This window comes from Moschus berezovskii, chromosome 1 (genome assembly GCF_049115385.1).
Source record: "Moschus berezovskii isolate FMDL1 chromosome 1, NW_MosBer_1.0, whole genome shotgun sequence".
NCBI classification, from domain to species: Eukaryota; Metazoa; Chordata; class Mammalia; order Artiodactyla; family Moschidae; genus Moschus; species Moschus berezovskii.
The window spans coordinates 62,235,629-62,262,040 of record NC_142460.1 but is presented as its reverse complement, the minus strand read 5'-3'; the positions used below and the strand labels follow the sequence as shown (position 1 = coordinate 62,262,040).

Sequence of the window (26,412 nt, the reverse complement as noted above, 5' to 3'; positions counted from 1 at the left end):
TGGGGAGAGCGGAGGAGAAGGTGAGATGTAAGGAAAGAGTAATATGGAAACTTACATTCAGTTCAGTTCAGTCGCTCAGTCGTGTCCGACTCTCCGCGACCCCATGAATCACAGCACGCCAGGCCTCCCTGTCCATCACCAACTCCCGGAGTTCACTCAAACTCATGTCCACAGAGTCCGTGATGCCATCCAGCCATCTCATTCTCCGTCGTCCCCTTCTCCTCCCGCCCCCAACCTTTCCCAGCATCAGAGTCTTTTCCAGTGAGTCAACTCGTCGCATGAGGTGGCCAAAGTATTGCAGTTTCAGCTTCAGCATCAGTCCCTCCAATGAACATCCAGGATTGATCTCCTCCAGAATGGACTGGTTGGATCTCCTTGCAGTATAAGGGACTCACAATTGCACTCATCTCACACGCTAGTAAAGTCATGCTCAAAATTCTCCAAGCCAGGCTTCAGCAGTATATAAACCGTGAACTCCCAGATGTTCAAGCAGGTTTTAGAAAAGGCAGAGGCACCAGAGATCAAATTGCCAACATCCGCTGGATCATGGAGAAAGCAAGAGAGTTTCAGAAAAACATCTATTTCTGCTTTATTGACTATGCCAAAGCCTTTGACTGTGTGGATCACAATAAACTGTGGAAACTTACATTACCATATGTAAAATAGATACCAAAGGGAATTTGTTGTATGGCTCAGGGAACTCAAACAGGGGCTCTGTGTCAATCTAGAGGGGCAGGAGATGGGAGGGAGGTTTAAAGGGAGGGGATATATATATATATATATGCTGCTGCTACTGCTAAGTCACTTCAGTCGTGTCCGACTCTGTGTGACCCCATAGACGGAAGCCCACCAGGCTCCCCTGTCCCTGGGACTCTCCAGGCAAGAACACTGGAGTGGGTTGCCATTTCCTTCTCCAATATATATATATATATATACACACACATATATATATATATATATATATATACCTATGGCTATTTCTTGCTGAGGTTTGACAGAAAACAACAAAATTCTATAAAGCTATTATCCTTCAATAAAAAAAAAAAATAAACTATAGAACAGCCTTGGGGCAGGGTCCTGGTACCCACGTAAATGAATATACATAACAATATATTTGAGCTATTTTGCAGATACTGAAACCCCTACCAAAAGAAGTTAACCATATACTTCCCACAAGCATCTAGATTCCAGATTGGTTGGACCAGGAGACTGATGATGCTGACTCCCAATTACCTCATCACCAACCAAAGAATGGCTATGAGCTAATCAAACCATCCTCTTCAAACCATTACTATAAATCTCATAACCTCCTCTTATGCCAACAGTTTTGAGGGCATTAGTCTGCTGTGGCTCCCTTTGCCAGGAGAAGCAATAAAGCTATTCTTTTCTACTTCACTCCCCCCAAAAAAGAATCAGTGAAGGAAACTCAAGGGAATGGCCAAAGGCAGGAACAGAAACTAGAATGTACAAGGTCATAAGAGCAAATATAAAAACATACAAGTTCTGGAAAGAAGACAAATGGAAAATCAAGTGTCTCAACTGGTTATATACAGTAAGAACTGAGAACAAGCCACTGATGGGATGGGTAGCAAGAGATCAGGTTTCATGGAATTACTCTCATTTAACAACTATGAAAAAGAAATGCAAAAAGGCAGAATGGTTGTCTGAGGAGGCCTTACAAATAGCTGAAAAAAGAAGAGAACCTAAAGGCAAAGGAGAAAAGGAAAGATATACCCATTTGAATGCAGAGTTCCAAAGAATAGCAAGGAAAGATAAGAAAGCGTTCCTCAGTGATCAGTGCAAAGAAACAGAGGAAAACAATAGACTGGGAAAGACTAGAGATCTCTTTAAGAAAATTAGAGATACCAAGGGAACATTTCATGCAAAGATGGGATCAATAAAGGACAAAAACGGAAGCAGAAGATATGAAGAAGAGGTGGCAAGAATACACAGAAGAACTGTACCAAAATGATCTTCACGACCCAGATAACCACGATGGTGTGATCACTCACCGAGAGCCAGACATCCCGGAATGCGAAGTCAAGACCACCTTAGGAAGCATCACTACGAAGAAAGCTAATGGAGGTGATGGAATTCCAGTTGAACTATTTCAAATCCTAAAAGATGATGGTGTGAAAGTACTGCATTCAATATGCCAGCAAATTTGAAAAACTCAGCAGTGGCCACAGGACTGAAAGGTCAGTTTTCATCCAATCCCAAAGAAAGGCAATGTCAACAAATGTTTAAACTACCACACAATTGCACTCATCTCACGTGCTAGTAAAGTAATGCTCAAAATTCTCCAAGCCAGGCTTCAACAATATGTGAACCATGAACTTCCAGATGTTCAAGCTGGATTTAGAAAAGACAGAGGAACCAGAGGTCAAATTGCCAAAATCCGTTGGATGATCGAAAAAGTAAGAGAGTTCCAGAAAATCATTTACTTCTGCTTTAATGACTACACCAAAGCCTTTGACTGTGTGGATCACAACAAACTCTGAAAAATTCTTCAAGAGATGGGAAAACTAGACCACCTGACTTGCCTCCTGAGAAATCTGTATGCAGCTCAAGAACCAACAGTTAGAACTGGACATGGAACAACAGACTGGTTCCAAATCAGGAAAGGAGTACATCAAGTTAAGTAAGTACCCTGCTTACTTATATACAGAGTACATCATACGAAATGCTAGGCTGGATGAAGCACAAGCTGGAATCAAAATTTCTGGGAGAAATATCAATAACCTCAGATATGCAGACGACACCACCCTTATGGCAGAAAGTGAAGAGGAACTAAAAAGCCTCTTAATGAAAGTGAAAGAGGAGAGTGAAAAAGTTGGCTTAAAACTCAACATTCAGAAAACTAAGATCATGGTATCTGGTCCCATCACTTTTGGCAAATATATGGGGAAACAATGGAAACAGTGATAGACTTTATTTTGGGGAGCTCCAAAATCACTGCAGATGGTGACTGAAGCCATGAAATTAAAAGACACTTGCTCCTTGCAAGAAAAGCTATGATCAACCTAGATAGCATATTACAATGCAGAGACATTACTTTTCCAACAAAGGTCTATCTAGTCAAAGCTATGGTTTTTCCAGTAGTTACATATGGATATGAGAGTTGGACTAAAAAGAAAGCTGAGCGCCAAAGAATTGATGCTTTTGGACTGTGGTGTAAAGACTCATGTGAGTCCCTTGGACTGTAAAGAGATCCAGTCAGTCAATCTGAAAGGAAATCAGTCCCGAATATTCTTTGGAAGCACTGATGCTGAAGCTGAAACTCCAATATTTGGCCATCTGATGCGAAGAACTGACTCATTGGAAAAGACCCTGATGCTGGGCAAGATTGAAGGTGGGAGGAGAAGGGGACATCAGAGGATGAGATGGTTGGATGGCATCACTGACTCGATGGAAATGAGCCTGAGTAAGCTCCGAGAGTTGGTGTTGGACAGGGAAGCCTGGCGTGCTGCAGTCCCTGGAGTTGTAAAGAGTCGGACACGACTGAGCTACTGACCTGAACACCTATGACACATGTATCAGGCACAATACTAGTTTTCTCATGTCTAAGCAAACCAGGAAGGGGGACCAGAGTCAGATGAGAAAGCATTAAGAATTAAACAGTGATTATGACAGACTTCCATAAGGAATCTTTGGGTAAAAGATAGCAATAAAGTGAAATGATAGACTGAAAGGAAACCAGACCAATGAAAGAAAAAAAAATTATTTTACATATTAAGAGTGAAATAGAAGAATCCAGTGAAGATGGAGAAATGAACACAGTGCAAAGTGAGGTCCAGGAGAAGGCAGGAAATTAGAGACCAGTACCACCCATGGGGGCATTTAGGGGGTGGGCCTTGGAAAGTGGGAAGGGATGAACAGTTCTCTGAAGTAGGCAGAAGGGAGCAGGGTGTTATAACATGCCTTCCCTCTCTTTAAAACAATAGACGTGAACGCAGCAAGAGTCTAAGGTGACGAGACAAGAATACATATTCCTTAGAGAAAAACTGAATAGAGTACAGACTAAATATCTGGAAGTCTTACCAGCTAGATATAAAAAGTGATTAATACAGAAGAAATATATATTTCAGTGGAATGATTGATGCATGTGAGAAATAGATTTCAATGTTAGCAAAACAGTGAAATTTGTATAGCATATATATTTTAAGAACCAAGAATCTAATTATGTCCAAAAATAATACAAAGCTTCTATAGTCTCCAGTTGTTTAAAAAAATACAAATTTTTTTTGTAGCTTAAATTTATAACAAAACAATCTTGAACACCTTGATTTGGTATCTCAAGGTCAAATACAAAAAGAAATGCATAAAAACATTTACTGTACACAAATCTGTTACATTTTACACTGGAGAGAAAAAATGGTGCACATTTTTCCTTATCATGCAAGGCATTATCATAAAATTCAGGTTATGAAGTTGGAAGTGTGGCAAGAAATGTCACATTACAATGGAGCACTATGTTTCAGAAAACCATTCATTAGAAAGAAAACAAATGAATATTTTATGCTACTTGCCAAGTGAGAAAACTTTAAATGAGACTATTTAAAATAACAGGATCATAAATATCATTGTTAACCTTTTTAGTCCCCCAAAGTGTGGGCCTAGCCATTGATTTTATCAAAATATGTACTTTTTTCTTTTCTTTAATTGAAGCAACAGGGATTAATCATATAACACAGGGAATTATACCCAATATCATATAATAACTTACAGTGGAATATAATCTGCAAAATACATATTCTTGATGCCTGGCAATAGTAGGTCCCACCACAACTGGGTCTGTGCAGCAAAGATGAGCAAGCCTACCAGTAGTTTCCAGAAAGTAAAGCAAACAAACAAGCTTACATGGCCCAAAATGCTTCCACTACACCAGTGAGAATGCCAAGGTGCCTGTTCTAATACAGGCTAACCAGACTGCCCATGTATTGATATAAGTAATCCTATAGGCCTCAAACCGTAAGAGAAAAACTTTCATGACTGTAAGCCCTATTTACTTGGGGGCCCAAATCCCAAACTGAAAGTATCCTGAACATTCAAACCAATATATTAAAAATGGATAGAGAAGATGGTAACCACAGAGGCCCAGCCACTATACTGCCTGCCATGTAGACTTACTGAGGCCAGAATAATTTCTGGAGTAAATCTCTGCAGATAGAAAGCAGTTCTACTGGAAACTAAAGTCTCAGGGCCAAGTTTGAAGACCAACATTTTTTTCAGTGAGATTAACAGCTGAAGTGATACCTATCAGTTCCAGGTTAGTTAGGCAAACAAGTAGCGACCAGGAGAAAAGAGCAGCGAAAGCATGATGGTTTGCTGAAGCTCGAAGGTGGGCTCAGAGGCAATGAAGGACTAAAGACCAGGAATGACAGGAACTGGCTGATAAAGAAACCTCTCAGCTGGAGATTTCAGAAGTAAAACACATGCTTCCTGCGAGACGACTCAAGAGCAAAGCTGCACATAAAATGAGAAGTAAAAATCTTGAAGCTGGGCAACTCAGGACATGTAAACACTGAACAAAACAGAGAAAGCTACAGAGTCCATGCAGTGGTAAACCAGTGAGTTGACTAATGACCGGCCGCAAAAGAACAGGCAGGAAGCGCTATAAATTAACCCGGGGGGCGGGAGTTAGTAGCCAAACTCACAAAGGAAGAAGAAAGGAAAGGGAAGCAAGGTGATTCTGATTTTTTTCTTTCAATAAAGTTTAAAAATAAAAAAGAAAAATCAGATTCTGATCTTTTTTTTTTTTCTTTTAAAAATATTTATATTGTTAACTATGGTGGACAGGGCGGGAATAAAAATTGAAAACAGCTTTACCTTTACCATCTTTAAGGCCTCTAGACCTCATGTAATGTTTAAGAGTAATGAAGAATCATCAGTAACGAAGGATTCAGTTGACTTTCTGGTCCTTCCACTGACCAGGCTAATGCACCCTGGAATCCCTGACAAGCTTTGTCCTTGACTGTCACAAGCCATTTAAAAAGAAAGTAACTGGGCCCAAACTCTATGAATGTGGAACAGCTATCAGAACTTGATCCTAGCCTCATGCTCCCAACCAACACAAACATCCAATTCCTAGAAAATCACTTATGATGAAAAAGAAGTATTATAAGGTTTAGCAGTTTTCAGAGATTTTTAACCACAATTATCAATAACCATCTGCGTAGAAGTGTAGCATATATGATTTCATGGTTGTTCTGTAGATGCAGAGAAAGCCAGTTCACCTATGAGCTAAACAAACACATCACATACTAATGACATATACAAATAGGTCATTAACTTCCATGCCCTCAGAAGCACTCTTAATTGTCAGGAGCATTTGAGTAAACACAACATAAATTGAAGAACTTCCTAGGGGAAAGGGACAGTGGAGGTTAGATGAACCCATTTACAGATTAGAAAACCAAGGCACAGAGAAGTTAAATGTCTCAACGGAAGACCTCACAGCTGGTTAGTGGCTCGGCTGGAGTAAGAGCACCAATGTCTCAAGCCTTTCTTCAATGATCTACCCCCAACCCCATTGCAAGATGCAAATATCCAGCAGAACTGGCCTAGAGTTTCCAATAAGGAATAAGACTTTATGCTCTTTTTGAAATGTGAAATGAGATGACAGAATTGGAAAGAAGAGCGAGCAGAAATTAAGAAAAAATTATTTGCTAGCTATAAAACAATATTAATTTAAAACTATACCTTTACTGCTTCTGATGAAAGTACATTTTCCTTTTTCTGACTTGTGCTCATGGGCTCATTTTCAACACTGGAAAAAAAAACAACAGTTTGTTTTTTTTAATTAAAAGAGAATTACTAAAATCATACAGTTTCTGTGTTTAATGCAAAAACTGAAAGGTCCTTTTTATCTGTAATGCCCCAAAGATTCACATACAAAGTGTTACACTAAGAAGCTATTGATTTGAGTGTCTACACTTGAAACACACATTCAAAAATGCTCATCAGGCTCCAGAAATTTTGGTGAGTCCATTCTGTTTTATGACCAGCATCACACCAACTATGCACCTGAATTTGGAGCACCAGTGTACAGCTATCATAATCTTGGAAAGTGTTGGCACTCTCTGACTCTATTAAGGTTCTCCACAGCCCAGTCTTTTCTTAATCCTATGCTAAGAGTTATCTGAAATATATTTCTACTCAACAAATTTTTATAAACATACAGGGTCATCTAGAGATTTCTGGGAATACTTAAAAGAGATGCAAAAAAAAAAAAAGAGAGAGAGAGATGTAGGTTTATCTAATCCCAAGTATATTCTTGGGCTTCCCTGGTGGCTCAGACAGTAAAGAATCTGCTTGCAACGTGGGCGACCTGGATTCAATCCCTGGTGTGGGAAGATCCCCTGGAGAAGGGAATGGCAACCCACTCCAGTATTCTCGCCTGGAGAATCCCATGGACAGAGGAGCGTGGCAGACTACAGTCCACGGGGTCACAAGAGCTGGACAGGACTTAGCGACTAAACCACCACCACCACCATGTTCTGCTTGTTTGTTTTTAAGATAAGACTGAAGCACAGGACCTGTGACAGGCAGTGATGATCCTGCTAGAGATGAGAATGAGAACAGAGGTAAGTGGATGCCAGACCAAGAAGAACCCGTCTGACCCATCACAGAATGTGACCTTTGTTCTGCTAGCACTGGGAAGCCTTCAGGCAGGAGAATGACTGGGTGGGGAAAAACACATGGATGGAATCGTGATGACTGGCAGGAGAGGGAAAGGAAAGGGGGGTTCCACAGCTCCCATTAGGATACTAAGCAAGGACACTGTGCTGCTTAAGATTTTCTATCCACACAATCCAGTACAATTGAGCAGACTATCCAGGCAACAAATGACAATGATTAAAAAAGAAAAAAGAAGAAGGAAAAAATAGATCATGAACACCTGGAAAATACAATGGATTCAAATTTCATTCAGTCTCAGACTCTATGCAGGAATACAAGGACAGAAAAGATACAGCCATGCTCAAATGCCAGTAAGAAAAACTAAGCATGTAAATAAATACATAAGCTATGTGTTTAACATATGAAAATTCCATAGGGAAAAATAGGGACAAAAGTAGGAAAAAAAATGTAAAAGTCAGAATTGTAACCTATATACAGGGACATGTCTATAAAATAATGTCTCAAACGGTTAACATTTTAAATGTGAGTGGGTTATCTTTGTTTTTTTCTGTTTTACTAGGCTTATCTTTTGCCACAAGGTTATTTATAATTCAGTTTTTTTTAAATTAAATGTCAATACTTGTCTATCTAAGCTCAAATCAAAGAAAAGAGACTGGCAAAATACACATAAAAAGAGCATGATAATAAACATTTGGGGTATAACCGTGACTACTACTGACCCTGGTGATTCGATAAGTGTATTTTCTAACTACAATCTATTTTGAATCTAGTTAATTTCTAAATATAATCTATCTAAATATACAATAGACAATTTAGTATCCTAGTTCAAGATTTCTGAAAGTATACTTATTTAGAGTATTCACAGGGTATTCTATAAGCTTGGAGAATGAAATGGCAACTCACTTCAGTATTCATGCCTGGAGAATTCCGTGGACAGAGGAGCCTGGCAAGCTTCAGCCCATGGGGTCACACAGAGTTGGCCATGACTGAACGACAAACACTATAAGCTTACTGACTTACTGAAATTGTATATGAAAACAGTAAAAAGTGTCTTTCCCAATACAAAAGCTCTGCAAAAAATGCAGCTCAGGGTTCATGGGATTTAAGGCAGAAGTTAGGATTTTCAAGTAGCTATAATTATTTCCACACTGTAAACACCCACAAAATGCCAAAAAAAAAAAAAAAGTTTTAAGTCAGAACATAAGTATTCTGCATTGCGCAAAAAACTGCAGAATTTAAAGCTGAAATCACCAAGAGCAGTTAATACTTGACACTTTGTAAAATGCGTTGAAATTTATATCCTAAGGTTTATGTTTCACGAATCTTATGGCTAAACCAAAATTTTAAAATGTGTCAAGTTTTAAAACAAACAACATTTTAAAATTCTGGATTAAGTAGAAAAATCACTGTTTCAGTTAAAGCTTTCCCCACGTCCTTCCTGGATGTCTGGAGTCCCTTCTCCATTCGTCTCTGACATCCTCCGGATGGCTCTGGTTCAATCCATTCTTAGACACAGTGATCATTAATCTGACCATGATATTCTCCTGCTCAAAAACTCCTTCAGTGATTGTTCCATCAGCTGATGAATGAAATGAAGAGTCCTGAGTGTAACTATAGAAAGTCCTTCATGACCTGGTTGCAGACACACTGTCACCTAGAACCCATTCTCAGAACACACCAAATTCATATACCAGCAAACTACTTTCTCCTCCTGCCTGCAACACCCTTCCCCACCCTGTCCAACTCCTAATCCTTCCCAGTTGATTTCTATGTTAACCTGTAATTTTTGTGTTCCCACTGCACAGAGTGATACCCCTCATACATTCCTGCCAGTAATTACCACAATGGCTGGTTGGTTATCCATTTGTCTAACTAGATTTGAACTCATATAACCCAGGGACCGTATCATTCATGGCTGTATCCCAAAGCCTAGCATCACGCTTGGCACTGTGAAGGCACTCAAGTATTGTTTGTCAGATAGACTGTAAAAATAACTACTATCAAACATTCTGTTTGTGCGTGCTTACTCAGAAAACACTGTGCCATTAAGAACAATATAATAATACACAGTAGTCCTTTTTCCTTAATGACACACTAGTATGTAAGTCTCTTGAAAGAACGTACCATCCACTCTCATCCAGCAACAACTTTCTCAAAAGATATAAGAGAGAGAAGTCGGGCTGGGAGAAGATTACTAAATAGGAACAAGGGTATTTTCAACTGACTTAGAAACAAAACACACGAAAATTAGGACAGGATTCATAAAGATACTCGAAACACTGGATATTGAGGTGTCAGCCTAGATTAAAAAAAGAAAGAAAGAAAAGGAAAAGAAGAAATATTAACAGAAAAGTCTCTAAAGGCTTGGACTGGTACTCTCAGACTCAAAAATAAAATACAAGAGAAAGAAAAACTTTTCAAATTCAGATGATCTCAAACCTTAAGAAAGACAAGCCTTTCCTATTGTTCTCTCACAATTTAATCCCCTTTGGGACCTGGGAGTATTTCAATAGTAGTATTTTTAGAAAGCACACATTCTGCTCAAGGCAGGGGGTGAGAGGGCAGGCATCATGATCACAGGTGGGCACAAATAAGACTACCTTGAATTTTAACATCCTCATCTAACTTAGCTAACACAACTCTGGAAATTATCTGGAAATTAAATCCAGATAAGCGTCAAGGTCAAAGTGACACAGAAGCTCCTCATTTTTGATGCAGCCTTATTTAGACCATAGCTGAAAACCAGGAATCCAATGTACAGCCATTAAGAATCCACTTACTTTATGCCAGACATAAAATAAAACAAACCTCCTGGGCCATAAAAAAAGGAGGCATATTTACATTCTAAAGTTCAAATAATTTACACAGAGAGTCCCTATCCTGTCACTTAAAATATCTTACACTATTACTTTTAATCGAATTCTAACAGAATTCCCCAACTCACAGGAAGTAAGGAGGAGGAAACTAGGTCCAAGAACTCAGTCACCAGACATGTCCTTGCACTTTTTAGGTGCCAGACGCTGTTCTCGGTACATACTAGGAAATGAGCAGTGAACACACCAGACAATACCCTGGCCCTCTTTCCCTGAGAATCCCTCTCTAGAGGCACCATAATCACCTGCACAGTTGTTTATTAAACAGATGTGGGGGCCTGACAGTCAAGGATTCCAGCTGGAGTGGGGCCCAGGAATCCACATTTTCCACAACCGGCCCCCGCTTCCCTGGGTTGTTCAGATGCAGGCCGTCCTCTGATAAACAACAGCGTGAGAGTCTCTTTACTGAGCTGAAACCAGCAACTGAGAGTTGCACAGAGAAGAGAATGATCTGGTTACAGGGATATCCATTAACATTATTTAAATGTCTTATATGGTGATAATTAAAGGATAGGTATCAATTATTTCGAAAGCTCACGCCTGTGAAATAGCATTTTCCAACACTGATGTTCAGCAGATGGTCCCAGTGAAGAGCTGTTGCCTGAATGAGCATGCAGGGTATGTGAAGTCCAGTGGGACGGGAAAAAAATCCCCTCTTGGAGTGTTTATCACAGACTGAAACCGAAGGGATGCTGCTCGGCCTCTTCCAGAGTCAGTCCCTCAAGTGGTAAGAAGGCCACTTCCTAGACGGTCACTGGATGGTCACACAGGAGCGGGTGTGGGTGGAGGCAGGGTGAGGCAGACAAAGCTCTTCACTCCTCTCCTCCGGCAACAAGGCAGCCGAGTGCCACCTCCTACTCCGCCGTTTCTCTCACACACCGTTATGGTAGCTGCATCAGAAAAATCTGCAAATGTTGAAGAAGCGAATACAGCTTCCATAACTGTCTTCCAAAGGCCAGCCCACTTTTCAGTGGATTCCTGAGTCTGTGATTTCTTGCTATTTCCAGAAAGGAGGCAATCTCTGGTACTGGTGACATCGTGGCCATAATTCTGAGCATTCTCAAACTCAAGGTGACTTCATAGAAGGTGGTGCCTTGTTTGGGGCTTCCCCAGTGGCTCAGCAGGTAAAGAATCCTCCTGCAGTGCAGGAGACACAGGTTTGATCCCTGGGTAAGGACGATTCCCCTGGAGAAGGAACCGGCAATCCGCTCCAACATTCTTGCCTGGGAAATCCCACAGACAGAGGAGCCTGGTGGGCTACAGTCCATGTGCCTGCAGAGAGTTGGACACGACTGAGTGATGGAGCACACACGCCTGGCTTGGGCATGGCCTTATCTCTAAGCAGGACCCCCAACCCACTGGCCCCAGGAGCTTGCCACCATTCTGAGGGGCCTGTGCTGAGGACTTCTCTTCCCTGCCTCCTCTCTTTCCCACTCTAGGTTTCAGTTTCATCCTAGAAGGGATAGTCTACAGCACCAGCAATATGGCTGAGGACAGGGAATGAAAACACAGGTTAATCTGTTTCTCTCTTCCCTCACTAACATAAAACCCTGCGAGTTCTGGAAGCCTGGTCCACACCACTTCAGTAAAGCCTTGGAGGACTAAATGAAAAAGACTATGGAACAAGGAGGGGATCTCTTCCCACCCTACTCCCTTTCTTGCTGTTACCAGAAGCGAAAAGCTCTGCAAAAGCGAAATGGACAGAGGTCTGTTTCAGGGATGGCAGCTTATGGACAAAAGGTTCTTCAGTCAAAATGCCCCTTTCTGGAGCTTCCTTTTTCAAACACGTACATTGAAAGGATCAGACCATCCCTCTGCCAGATCTAAAATCACATATGACCCTCCAATAAGCAGAGTGAGTAGAAAGAGGAAAAGGCAGATGAATCTTGAGGTTTTTGTGGTAAAGAAAGAGAAAGACTGTGATCAAAAAGCCAATTCAGTTAAAATATTAGGGCGTGACAAGGAGACAGAGCTTCCACTGTCCCTGACTACAAAGTGACTGAGGCCACCACGGGGCCTGTCCTCTATTCCTTTGGATTTCTCCCTCTCATTGCCACTCAAGTGCCGAAATAAAGTATGAACTTTACCCCCTTACCCTCCAAAGGGCCTGCTCACGCCATGGGGCACCTACACTACATTTAGGATCTTTTCTTAGAAACACATCTTCACTAGACAAGCTCTGGAGTTCTCTTTGCTCACTGCTCTACTGAAGGTACTGTGTGGTTGTGGTTAGTCGCTCAGTCGTGTCCAACTCTTTGCGACCCCACAGATTATGACCTGTCAGGCTCCTCTGTCCACAGGGATTCTCCAGGCAAGAATACTGGAGTGGGTTGCCATGCCATCCTCCAGGGGATTTTCCCAACCTTGGGACTGAACCCAGATCTCCCGCACTGCAGGCAGATTCTTCACTGTCTGAGCCACCAGGGAAGCCCAAGTGAAGGTACAGTATACTACGGATTAAACTGACTTTTATCTACTGGCCTGGAGCCCCACCCAGCATCTCCAACCCTGCTTCTGCAGGGATAAAAACAGAGTTCCACACTGACAATTTCCAAACAACCATCTGGAAAACTGTCCATTCATAAACAGTGACTGCCAGCAGTAGAGTAGTACTTGTATTTTTTAATGACCATTAGCAGAATATAAAACAGGTGGTTATGGTTATTTCTGGGTTTCAAATTAAAAGGTAAGTAGAAGCTGCACTTTTAAGACAAACAGCATGCATTTTGGCCCAAACATCTGGTGTCTCAATGTCAGACCTCTTTGGAGAGAAAAGAGTAACAGATACGATCATGAAGCTCCATGGCTTTGAAGTCTTAGAGCTTCTGACAGTTCTTTCCCCATAATGTCAACCCTCTCCTATAATTTTTCTATCTACATGGAAGCTGATTTACTTCCTGTTCCTATCACATGCTCCCCAAATGAGACCCATAATTACAGTTTAATCACAGGCTACAATGTGAGAATCTCAGGTGGTTTGACGTGACCTGAGCTGCCCATCAACACGTGACATCAGCAACTGCTGTATTCTCACAAAGTCCTCTTTCTCAAACCCTTCAGATTCTGAACATATGTGATCAACCTCACAAGGATCAATACCCTGATCTTTTGCTGTGACATGAACTCAAAGCAGTACTCTAGCTGCCGTCTAGAATGGGACACTCATTCATGTACCACTTGACACACGACCTGAGAGAGGAGCTCTGGAGACCCCAGAACAGGTGAGCCTGGACCTCCCCAGGGCCTGACCAAGCCTCACCTCCAACTCAGACCCTTCCTCCTCTGTCAAATCTTCCGAGCCCAACAAGCTGAGAAACTATTTAAGAGGATACAAGTACATACGCACATACAAACCCAAGCTCAAGTGATACTTTTCTTAAAAAGTAATCTTATCATCTCAACTCCTGACCAAGGCTGACCTCATCTGGCCCCTGGCTCCTTTCCATTGTTGTCTCTGCCTATTCTGACACCTGTGACAACATGAGCCTGCCCCAGGATCTTGGAGCAGGCTTTTCCCTCTGCCTGGAAAGTCCTTTGCTCTGATTTGCTCATTTCCTAATCCTTGGGTCAAGAAGATTTCCTGGAGAAGGAAATGGCAACCCATTCCAGTATTCTTGCCTGGGAAATCCCATGGACAGAAGAGCCTGCCTGGTGGGCTACAGTCCATGGGGTCACATAAAGTTGGACATCACTGAACGATTAATTCACATTAATTCAAGTATCACGTAGGTCTTGGGTCAGGTGTCACCCGGCAGACAGGCCTCACGAGCATCCTCTCTATACCTTAATCCACACTCACTACTTCTGTCACGTCCTCTTCCCTCATCTGGCTTTATTTTACTACAAAGCACCTTATATATAAATCTATATAACTTTCCCATCAGAATACAAACCCTCTGTAAACAGAGACACATTCAGACATTCACACTAGATTCTGAAAAGTGATGACCCATCTAAGATCTTTCAAAAGATTAAAATAAAATTATTTTGATTATTTCTAAGAGTGTATGTACTACTGTATAAAATGATAAAGCACCAATGTTAAGTGGGGAAAAAAAATCAAATTTCAAAATCCTGAAGAAGATTTTTACTTTTTCTAAAAATATGTATACATGTAGACATGCATATCAGAAGTGATCTAGCAGAACAGCACTTGTCTCTGGGTGGATAGGGTTATGTATGAGTTGTGCTTTTCTTTCTTTTTGACTTTTCTTTAATTTCATACCTGTCTTAGAAGAGCGTATATTACTATTCAAAGGCAAGCAAAACAAACAAAAAATCCCAAAGTATTATAGTTGATTCTAAAAAGCAAATAAAAACAAGTCAGTGAAAATATGCAAGCAATAAACCCAGAGAAGACAAACAGCTAAATACTAATAATACAAATAGTACATAATAGCAATTTCTTTGTATCATAATAAATATAACATTGCCAAAGAAGATCTTATCTGCCTACCTATAATAGAACAATGGAACAATTAAATTGATTACCAAACATATTTTCAGCTTTGATTAATATAGCACAATGCCACCTGTCCAGCCAGGGTATGCTCTTTAGTACTTTGACAACAAAGACAATAAAAGGCTAAGAGTTTACATCTCATGCTACCTGTTCCCAGTTATCAAAATATAAAATTCAAAGAATTTCATTCCTTGATAGGCACAGCAGTTAATAGAAAAAAAAATTATGACCTGCAAAGGTAATTTCCATATTTTGTATAAATTTTAATATAAAGAGTAAAGCAGAAATTTCTAACATATCATGTAGCTATCACATAAAATTAGTATTCATGAGAGCATTCAAATACCATTTTCATGTCATTTCTGTCATTTGTGATACTTATCAGAAAGGACATATAAGAGATGTGCTGCTTCAAAAGCATGTTGTACTATTCTAAACAGAGCTGTATTTTATATACATGGAAAAGTTGACTTCTGATTTAATCCCAAAATTATAACTCTTATTTTGGCTGAATGAATAAAGAGAAGTGGAAAGAGATATAAAATAGCTCAATCCTCATCTACTATCACCAGAAACCAATATGGATTGTCTAAAGTCTACAAATCAAAAATAGTAAATAGACACGTGTACAGAAAGATCAGAAGGAACAGACTGAAGGAGATTAAAACAGTTTCCTCTAAGAGTGTGTCCACCCCTGTCAAACACTCCACAGCCCGTGAGACATGCTGGTACTTATTTTAAGAAGGGAAGAGGATCTGTGCTACGTCTGCCTTCCCCACAAAAACTGCAGGAGTGTTTTGAACCAATGCCATGCTGCACTAGATTCCCAGAGGTTAGCACAGCACCTGACGTGAGTGGTACCAAAGGGATTCTTGTTAAAAACACTGGTGAGCTTTTCAGATCAAATGATGAAAATGTTACGAACACACAGAGGAAATACCCAAAGCATTTTCATATGTGATCTTTCCAGTAAAACAAAAGTCTTCCTAACCTATACTGCATACACCTGTTACCCTACAGAGTTTTGGCTGGCGTTCTAAAGCTGGAAGAGAGCTTAGTTATGAAGCCAACTCCTTTCCTTTATAATCAAAGACTGAGAGAATATTTCAGCTCAGAGTCACATGGCTACTCAATGTGGATGATTTAGGTGATCTCACAAAAATGAGTTGGTATTTTTGAGGCTCTGTTAACTCTATCCAGTTTCATGTTGCAGATTAAAAATACATATACCTCCCTCATACCTACAGAAAGTATCTAAATATCCAATTATTCTGCATTACAAATATTCCATTTATTTGTAGCCTCAATCATAGCTTTTCTCACTTGAACAAGTGAAGGGAGTTCATTCTTCCTTTGGAGAATTTTTGCCAACACATGATCATAAATTCTTTTATACAAAGATATTCACTAGGTCATAACCAGTTTTCTGAGATAGGTAATTCATGTAATTTAAGTATAAAAAGGTTTTTTTTTTCTTTTTGCAGCTTGAGGCAGTTGTAAAATAACTTAATGTAGCTTTTTACAACTGTGTATTCTATAGTATTTTTTCATTTGGTGAAATTTTAACTGTTGATGTTTTTGGCACTGTGCTTTGTACCATTTATTAAATAAAAATTTTTAAAAAATGAAGAAAAAAATAAATAAAATGCTACATTTTCATTAAAAAAAAAAAAAGGTCTGAAATGAAGAAGTCTCCCTATTCCTCATTCCTTCACCCAGTCTCTCATTCTTCCCAAATAGTTAACACTAGTAACAGACTTTTCATACTCCCCAATCTTCAAATGCAAATGGGAGCATACTATACACAATGGTTTGTATCTTGCTTTAAAAAATTTTTTTAATGTATTTTTCTTAACAGTATACAAATAGCTTTATCATTCTTTTTGACAGCCACATAATACTCCACTACAAGGATACATGGTGATCTACCAATTAGTTCACTATTGGTAAGACTTCATTTTAATCTTCATCTCTTACTAATTAAAACAACACTGCAATGACTAAATTTGTAGTGCCAACTTTCGACTTGTTTTGCAAGCTGTATACATCCAATGGAATTTCTACAAGGGAACTGTTAAATCAGGGTATGTGAATGTATGATGTTGATAGAGCTCGTCAAAATTCCCTCCAAAATGGTGTCTCAATTTACACTCCTGCTAGTAGTGTACAAGAGTTCCTGTCTACCTACATTGAACTCAAGTTTTGATTATCAGACAGGTGAATATGGTACCTTGCTATAGGATTAATTTGTATCTTTTTAGGAGACTAACCCTTTTTATGTGTTTAAATCTAAATTTATAAAGTATATATAATTTCCTCTCTCAACTGCCAGGAGTATCAGTTCTTTATTGTACTCAGTACTGACCCAGGCCATCTGGGCAGATACCCAGCTACAGGCAATGGTCTTACTTGCACTCAAAACATTTTCTAAGGCCTGCCTTCTGTTTGGGTCTTCTTCCCAAGTTGAGCAGAAGAAGCAGTCACAGAATGCTGTAGGTTTTGAATTCAGGAAGGAGGATGACTCCTCATTCTACAACAAGATCTGTGAGACTTTTGATTAGCTACTGGACCTCTCCAAGCCTTAAATTATGTGTCTGTAAAATGGAGTAAAGATTCCTGTCTCATAAGGTTGCTCTGAGTATTAAGTGATTGCATATGTTGAAAGCCCCAAGCACAGGGCTTGGATCTTACTAGGGCCTCAATTAAGGGTGGTTTAGTTTTGTCATCACTAATCTGTCAGGCACAAAGGAACACTTGACTAAGCAAACTTGAGTTGTTTCACTGCTTTGGCATATTTCCAGTTAAATACCCCCAGGGGTTAAACATTGAGGAATAACCCTGCTGGAGCTGTGCCAGTACTTGGCCTTCATGACTGCCACACAACGAGTTATTTCTAGTCACAAAACCAATCTGTTTCTCTGTCAACATTCAACCATTCTGTATAAGGATGTCCACTCAATTGGAATGCCGATTTTTTGCAAGAATGTGCTTTTCTGCCTCCACCTAAGACTTGCTGGGTCAAGGAGCAGCAGGAGGGACCGAGGGAAACCATGTCCATTCACCCTGCTGGTACAGCTCCTACTCCACCTCCCCACGAGTCTGCCTCAGCAAAGGATGCTCATCAAACCATGCTCAGAGAGAAGAGAGTGAGAAGATACTTTGAAAGCCCGTTGAAAGTCCTCATAGATATGTGTGACACGCATGAAACAGTGAGTGTGTTCTGAAACACACAAGTCACACACACCAAATGCATGTTTGGCTTATAACTAGTTCATCTGGAAAACAGAGACGTGCAGGTTTATCTCCTCCACTAATTTAAGAACTATTTGAGGATAGTTTTGGTCTTTTATTCATCTTTGTATCCCACACCTTAGCAATATACTCAACACATAGCAGTCAAATTTCTGGAATGGACAGACTCAAGATAAACATGACTTCTTGAACTTTTATCTCATGCTAATCCTCTCTCTTCAGTAGACAGTCTGGATTACCTTCCTGAGTTTGAATGTACTTCAATCTGTTTTCTAGTTATCACAGCCGCACTGGCATTTTTGGTATCTCTGCACACGAGTGTACTTTATCAGAACTCTGGTAATACTGTGAGGGAAAACTCTTTTCTTCTTTTTAAAATTCAATTACCCTTTTTTACATATTCTCCACTGAGATGAAATGTTTGTTTCAAAAAAGTTAGACGTTGTGATTAAATTTATTGCAGGTCAACTTGAGGTACACTTGCAACTCAACACACATTTGGAGTGTACAATAGAGTTAGTTTTCAAGGAAATGCCCTCAGCAAGAAACAGAATCCTCAAGTTAGACATCTGGCAGACACCCTGTTAAACCCAAAAGACAGATTCTCACTTGAAAAAAAATATGGTTTCAATACCCTAAAACAGTCTATATGTCTACTTCACTGCCAAAAGTAGGTTCTGTGTTTTCCATTAACCTAGAAGCTCAAGATTCTCACAAAATACACACAGCTGAGGACTTCTGGAATTTTCCAGTCATCTTTATTGCTGCAGGCATGAGCCTCAGATGTTGCCCTTCAACACCACATAGATATCTTATTCCACCAAACTATTACTGATTATTTTATACAGTGCTTTCAAATGACTATTTGAAATGTAATCACCATGAAAATTCGGAGCACAAAACTCCTTTTTCTTACATAAATGATGCTGTGGTCAACATTTAACTTAACAGCTGGGATCAGAGGCACTATCAACATTTGATCAAACTATCTCCTACACTTCAGCTCACTAGTATCATGGCTCCACCCATTTATCAACCACACTCAGCCATGGTGAAAAGCAAATATTCTCTGAATTTTAAATCAAGAGCAAAACACTCTCTAGAAAACTTTATGGTACCCACCCACTACCAGGTCTCAGAAATGCCCACTTTAAGGGCAGGAGTCTATTACCCCTCGTCAAAAGCCACTAATAAGCGTTTTAACGATCCATCAACAGAGATTCACTCCCTCACCTGAACCAGGTATGGAGGACAAGAAGATAAATGAGACGCAGCCCCTGCTCCCTGGGTCGAGTGATCCTGTCTTACCTTCTATCAATGGCACTATATCAGGACACTCAAAGGAACAGTCAAAAAGTGTATATGTGAAATAGGCCACACTGTTACCCATTCTGGAACAAAGGAAGGAAAGGTCCAACTGAATTACATATTCAGATGTATTTTGAAGGAGCACAGTTCAAAAGGTTGGTGGGCAAGATGGTGTGGAAAAAGAATCAGAGTAACTGAGTCAGAGAGACCCAATCTCAAATCTCACCCCTGAAACTTATCCCAGTTATGATTTGGGATAAACTGTTCTCTCCTGGGAGTGCTCTCCGTCCCGCCCACCTTGGGGTAGGTGTTCTGGGTTCTCCCAATGACTACACGATGCTATTGGCAATTTGTGGGCAGGGCCACAGATGCCAAATGTCCTGCAAAGGACAGGAGAGTCCAGTGCAGCAAAGAATTGTTCCTTCCAAGATGCTGACAGTGTCCACCTCTGGGAATTCTCTTATCCTCAGTTTCCTCAGTTCTCAGAATAGTGATAAGCCTACCAACATTCCAGGCTGAGGGTGACGTTTAAAAAGACGATACAAGTAAAAGTACCCAGCCCAAAGGAGTGCACTGTCGGCTTTTGATAAACGCTGTTCTTGCCTCACTATCATGTGTGATACAGCAAAGAAACAAAATTGAGAGATCATTTTCCCAAAGCAAGGAAAATTAGAAGGCAGGTATCCTCTGAATTTCACAGTTTAGCAGTATCTGTTGAACGGGGCTTCACAAAAATTCTCTAAATTGATACCAAACACTCTTTATGACACAGTGCTAAATCTAATTTTCTTAACACCTCTTTCACTCTGCCTGCACTGATGTATACAGCCCTTAAGAGATCATAACCCCAGGACTTTGCTCAGCCTAGAAGACCCATCCTCTATTTCCATCTTCCTGGCTAAGTTCTCTACCTGTGGAAAACACCACCAGTGCTCTGAAGGCCCAGATAAAACCACCTCTCCCATGAAGTCCTCCTGGCTCTCCCCTACCACTTTTGCTGAGCCCATTCATTGCACACTCATAAACCGGGCTAAACATTATAACCATGAATTGAATTCAACTGCAGTTTTCATTTCTATATAATTAAAAACAAATTAATATAAGCATTTTCTGGATGTGGTCAACCACCGAAGATAAAGAGTATTAACAAGCAATTCAACTGCCAACACCTGAATTCACATTGTTGATGCAAACTAACTTTTAACTGCTGCAGGTTAATGAAAGCAGCAGCGAACATAGTATATAAATGGCATGTTCACAGCAAATGATGTCCAAATATCTGACAGCACACCGTAAAAGCAAAAGTTTTCCTGTGATTCAAGTGGGGAAATATTGGAAAACCTGAATCATGGCATGGTACACAGTGGTACAGTCATGGCAACTCCTCAAAAACTTTTTTTTTCTAGTTGGTACCATATGCATTTTGTGAGTAGCCAAAAAACAGCTGTCAGGATAATGCTGTAAATTTTACTTTTATTGGTCTTGTGGTTACATCTGTGTTTAATTTTCAATTCTGTTCTTAAGGAATTGCTAAGGAATTCTGTTCTTAAGGAATTTATGTCCTGTTTGTATTTGTACCTACACAAGTTACATCACGAAACTCATGTAAGTCAACACTGGGAGTGCAAAAAACGAAACTGTGTAACTCAAGTTTGAGAGAATGCACTTCAAGTACAAGAAAAAGTCAGGATGCAGCCATTAATCCTTAATAAATGTTAAGTGGCCTCTGAGTTGCAGGCACTGCACAAGACTTAAAACTTGTTCATTAACTGAAAAGTAGCTATGTGACTCTGGGCATGTTTCTTTAGCTGTTTTTTATAGTAAAACTAGAATACTGATCGTACAGGTCTGTCTGACCTCAGGTGTAGTATTTTTAAAAGTATTCTGTTAATTGTAATGTGCCAGACACACCGCGGCAACCCACTCCCATATTCCTGCTTGGGAAATCCCATGGACAAAGGAGCCTGGCAGGCTACATGGGGTTGCACACGACTTAACAACTAAACAAGATACGTCATAGGTAATAGGATGGCTGTTTTAAGTGGTCTCCTCAGCTTCTCCCAATTCTGTGCAACAGCCCTTTTCTCAGTCATCTTTACATTCCTATCACACCCAGTCCCATGTTCTGAACAGACTCCTCTGCATCTAAAATCACAAGTACAAAAGGTAAACCAGGCTCCCACTAAAACCAGTTTTTACTGCCTCTAAAAGAAACAGCCAAAATACTCTTACATTTTGAAATAAGATCACAGTGACAAATCACAATTCTGTTTCCAATCTTGTTAACACCAGGGTGTTGTGTTACTAGGACATTCGGTACTACTAAGCGTTTCCATTTGTTTCATTAAACTTTCAATAAAGGCTTTGTGTTTATGTCCTTGAAAAGAAAAGATTTAAGCTCATTTAAAAGGTAAACACCCACACAAAGGATTATCCGCTATCCCCTTAACATCTGGCAAGTTCTAAAACAGATGAAGGACAAAATTAGTGTTCATATAAGCACAATGAAAATTATGACTGTCAAAAAGCAGCAGTCGGTGTCTCTCTGGAGATAAGGAGAATGGAGAAGTGGTAAGCAGACAAGAGACAAGTTGCGGGAGTGGCTAGCACCAGACAGAAAAAGAGATTAGATCTGAGAAGTGGCCAAAAAGCCAAAGAGGGCAGGGAGGCGGGCAAGCTTTCAGGACAATTCTGATAGGAACCTGAAATTGGCCTGCCTGTTCCCTTCTAATCCTGACTCAAGGCTAGTTCCATCTACTTCGGGTTTCTCTTAAATTCTGCTTCCATATTATCATCCAAGATTGTCAGTGCTGTTACACTGTAGGCAGGCACCAAGGGCTGTCTGCCTACACCAGCATTCTGACATTCTGGTTGAGCCCTGTCAGACTTCAAAACTATTTTTAACTACTATGTAAGTCTGAATTTTAAATTCTCTCTTAACAGGGCAATAATAGCTGAAGACTTCTTCACAGAAGAAGTCTTCCAGTTGTAATAGGAACCTTCTTGGAAAGATGTGGCAGTTTTGTTAAGAGGGTCATAATGCAAATGCTTCACCAGCAGGGAAACTGAGGAACACATAAACGACCAGGACCCAATCACAAGACAGGAATGAATACTGATGGAAGCAGCTCAATCAGTTACGGTTCTGTTGCCTAGCCAGTTTTCTTTGAAGCTCTCCAGGAAGCCTTTAACGACTGAAGTAAAAACACCTTTCAGGAGAGCGTCCTTCCAGTCACGAGTGATATTCTGGTGCAATGTGGGGAAGAGGCAGCAGCAAGCCTCTCTAGCCATCAAAAGTTTTAAACAGCGAGTTGTGTATCACTTAACCCCTCTTCCTCCCTCAGGACAGATGAAAAGACTCCGGGAACAGGTATTTTTATTAGTCATGAATTTTTCAAAAGGCTCCATTTTACAGCAGCAGGTGGAGGAAGGAGAAATGACTGCAAAAAAGGGGGCACGTTTTTATTATTACAGAAACCAAGACAGCTCGAGTCCAGGTTTCTGGAATCAGTTTGGGATCTTGAGGCAGATGTTTTTTCCAAGGAGGTTTGGGAAAGAAGGGTGGCATCATTTAAATGTCAGGCAATGAATAAGCCTAGCGACGGTTTGATATTTCGATGGGGTCTCGGGAACTCAGCATCATCATTCTTTAAAAATATATATATATATTTTGAGAAACTACGATTAAGACGGCAAAATCCCAGCCGAGCGGGTGGCGCTTCAAAGCGTTACCTTTCCCATCAGAGTGGTTTTCGGATCGCGCCCTCCTCGCCCTGGCGGACGGCTGGGTTCACTACTCTTTCGCTTTACCGCCGGCAGGACGCCGGGGGACTCGCTTCTGCCGGAGAACTTCGAGCAGCGAGTGTGGGACGGCAGACGGGGGGCTGAGCGCCCCGCGGGCTGGCCCGGCCGCTGGCCACGGACTCACCCGGGTTTACAAACCAAGTGATGCGGCGCGGGAACTGAGAGAGGAGGAAAAAACTTGGGCAATGGAAGAAGGAGAACTGAAAGTGGGGAGCGCAGCCTGGCCGACAGCGGCCGGCTGCGGGCACCGGGGCCAGGAACCCCCCGTCCCGTGAGCCGGCGCGGGGCCCCCGACGACCCCGCGGCTCCCACCTGGCAGCGGCCCGGCCCGGCGCGGGCGGCTGGTTTGTCCCCGGCCTCTCCTCCTCTTCCTCTTCCTTGTCCCGGGAAGGGCTCCGGGGAGCAAAGAATCGGGAAAAGCTATGCCAGGGGGCGCCGCCCCTCCTCCGGCCGCCGGACATCTCCCCGGCGCGGCAGCCGGTCCGAGGCCGTCCGCGGGGGACGCGTGAGGCGGTGTCCGGAGCCCGGCCCGCGGCCGTGGGACCCGGCGAAGGCAGGAGCGACTCGGCGCGGGCGGCCGGCGCGGCTCAGTCCATCCCGGGCGGTGGAAGCACGGGCGCGACTGGCAGCCCGCACTACTGCTTCTCGTGCTCTGAGGCGGCTCCTCCCTCCACCGCCGGGCCGCCCGCCCCCAGGAGGAGCCAGAGGCCGCGGCTCCGCCCCAGCCCGGCCGCCGCCGCCGCGGGCCGGTCCCGGTTCTCGGCGTGGGCCGGAGATCCCGGGGACGCGCCACCCCGCAACGCCGGGATCCGGGCTTCCCGCCCAAAAGAGCTCAGCCTGCCAGCCCATTTGTCTTTTCTCTCAATTTTTTTCTATTACTGATTTGTTTTTCTATCGTCCAGTCAGTGCACGGAACGGTTTTCAGAGTTTTGAAACAAGTTCATGAATTAAAGTTTGAAAGAAGCTCATGAACTAAACTGCGGTACCAGAGTGCCCTAGGCTGCCTTTCAGCTAACGAACAGTAATTCCTTAAACAGTTTCCCAGGGCCGAAAAAAGTTGCGGCTACCCCGTGGCCCAGTCGCAGAAGTGGAGGGCGCCATAAGTGCCTGTTCAGGTCTGTCAACAGGTCCTTTCTGGTTCGGCTGGCTTACTATCTGTGGGGTGGCTTACCTTAACCCAGATGTGCTTTGATATTTCTCACACTCCATGGCGCCGTAGGTGTTGTCCAGGTCTGTCAACAACTCTTTTCTGGTTCGGCTGGCTTACTATCTGTGGGGTAACTGACCCTAACCCAGATGTGCTTTGCTATTTCTCATATTCCGTGTTATTATTACATACTGCTCCCTGGCGAACCCTCTTGCAAAGACGACGCTGATCAAAAACAAGTATAATTCAAACTACGCGGAAACAAATATTTTGTAGTCATTACACAGACGTCACTGGAAATCTGGAAACCAAAAGGTCCTTAAGATTTACTTTGAATTATGCCTAAATACAGTCGTTTGACTTTTCTGTTTTATTTTTTTATACATACAAAAAGCTGTAATAATGTATGTATGCAACTTGATGAGACCGAAGATAAATATACACCATGAAACTGTCATCACAGTCTATGCTATAAAACCATCCATGACTTCCAGAACTTTCCTCCCACTCTTATTATTATAAACAATTATGAGGTAAGATCTGCCCACTTAGCAAAGTTTTAAGTATATAATACAGTCCTGTGGACTACAGGCACTGTGCTGTAAGTAGAACTCAAAGGTTTACTCGTCTTGCATAACTTCAACTTTTCCTTTGAATAATACCGTTTATTAATAATGCCCTGTTTCCCCTCCCCCCAACCCCTGGCAACTCCCTTTCCACACTGCTTCTATGGATTTGACTGTTTCGGATTCATCAGTATAAGTGAATCCAAATATAGTATTCGTCTTTCTGTTTCTGACTTATTTCACTAATATAGTAGCATAGATTCTTTTTGTTTTTTTAGTTTTGTATATCCTGGTGGCTGGTAGAGAAAACATCAAGGGGCCCATTCACCCCAGGTGGTTTATTTTAAAGCCAAGCTGCCCCTGAGAGCGGAGAAGGCAATGGCAAGCCACTACAGTACTCTTGCCTAGAAAATCCCATGGACGGGGGAGCCTGGTGGGTTGCAGTCCATGGGGTCGCTAGGAGTCTGACGTGGCTGAGCGACTTCACTTTCACTTTTCACTTTCACACATTGGAGAAGGAAATGGCAACCCACTCCAGTGTTCTTGCCTGGAGAATCCCAGGGACGGGGCAGCCTGGTGGACTTCCGTCTATGGGGTCACGCAGAGTTGGACACGACTGAAGTGACTTAGCAGCAGCAGCCCCTGAGAGGGTGCAGAAGTCATAAAAGTGATTATCTTATACCTGTTCACTAAAGATTCTATACAAGTAAATGAGATAAAATGAAATGTCCAAGGCAGTTCTGACTTGGGTTGGGGGAGAAGGAAGGTACCCTGAGGTTGGCCTGCTCTGACTGGAGTCCTGGAGGAGGAGAAGGTTGCTTATGGGTAGACAGGATGTCCATAAGCCCATTTCAGTATCAGCTGAGGGCTGTTGAACTTTCCTGCCACAAGGCAGCTGCTTCCTGCTGCTGCTGCTGCTGCTAAGTCACTTCAGTCGTGTCCGACTCTGTGTGACCCCATAGACGGAAGCCCACCAGGCTCCCCTGTCCCTGGGATTCTCCAGGCAAGAACACTGGAGTGGGTTGCCATTTCCTTCTCCAATGTGTGAAAGTGAAAAGTGAAAGGGAAGTCGCTCAGTCCTATCCGACCCTTAGCGACCCCACAGACTGCAGCCTACCAGGCTCCTCCATCCATGGGATTTTCTAGGCAAGAGTACTGGAGTGGCTTGCCATTGCCTTCTCCGAGCTGCTTCCTAGAAGCACTCTAACCCCTACCGACTGCAGCAGAGACCAAGGCCACTCACCTTAATTTGTTCTGGGTCAGTTTAACCTACCAAAGTTAAATCAGTACAGATTCCTTCTGCTGGGTTCACCCCAGACCATCCCTCAAGATTGAGCAGCGCTTTTCTTTTGAAAACCT

At 41.9% G+C, this 26,412-nt stretch overlaps 1 protein-coding gene across 1 annotated transcript in view; it reads right to left on the bottom strand.

Annotated features, from left to right (window-relative positions):
* Window positions 1-23,992, bottom strand: part of CRYBG3 (crystallin beta-gamma domain containing 3) — a 133,382-nt gene extending 109,390 nt beyond the window's left edge. Inside the window, exons 1-2 of the mRNA XM_055400895.2 lie at window positions 23,653-23,992; window positions 6,703-6,769 (exon numbers count right to left, since the gene is read on the bottom strand). Of these exons, the coding sequence (XP_055256870.2) occupies window positions 6,703-6,769; window positions 23,653-23,801 (216 nt within the window). The 5' untranslated portion in view covers window positions 23,802-23,992. The remainder of the gene's footprint in view (window positions 1-6,702; window positions 6,770-23,652) is intronic.
* Between the last annotated feature and the right edge of the window lie 2,420 nt (window positions 23,993-26,412).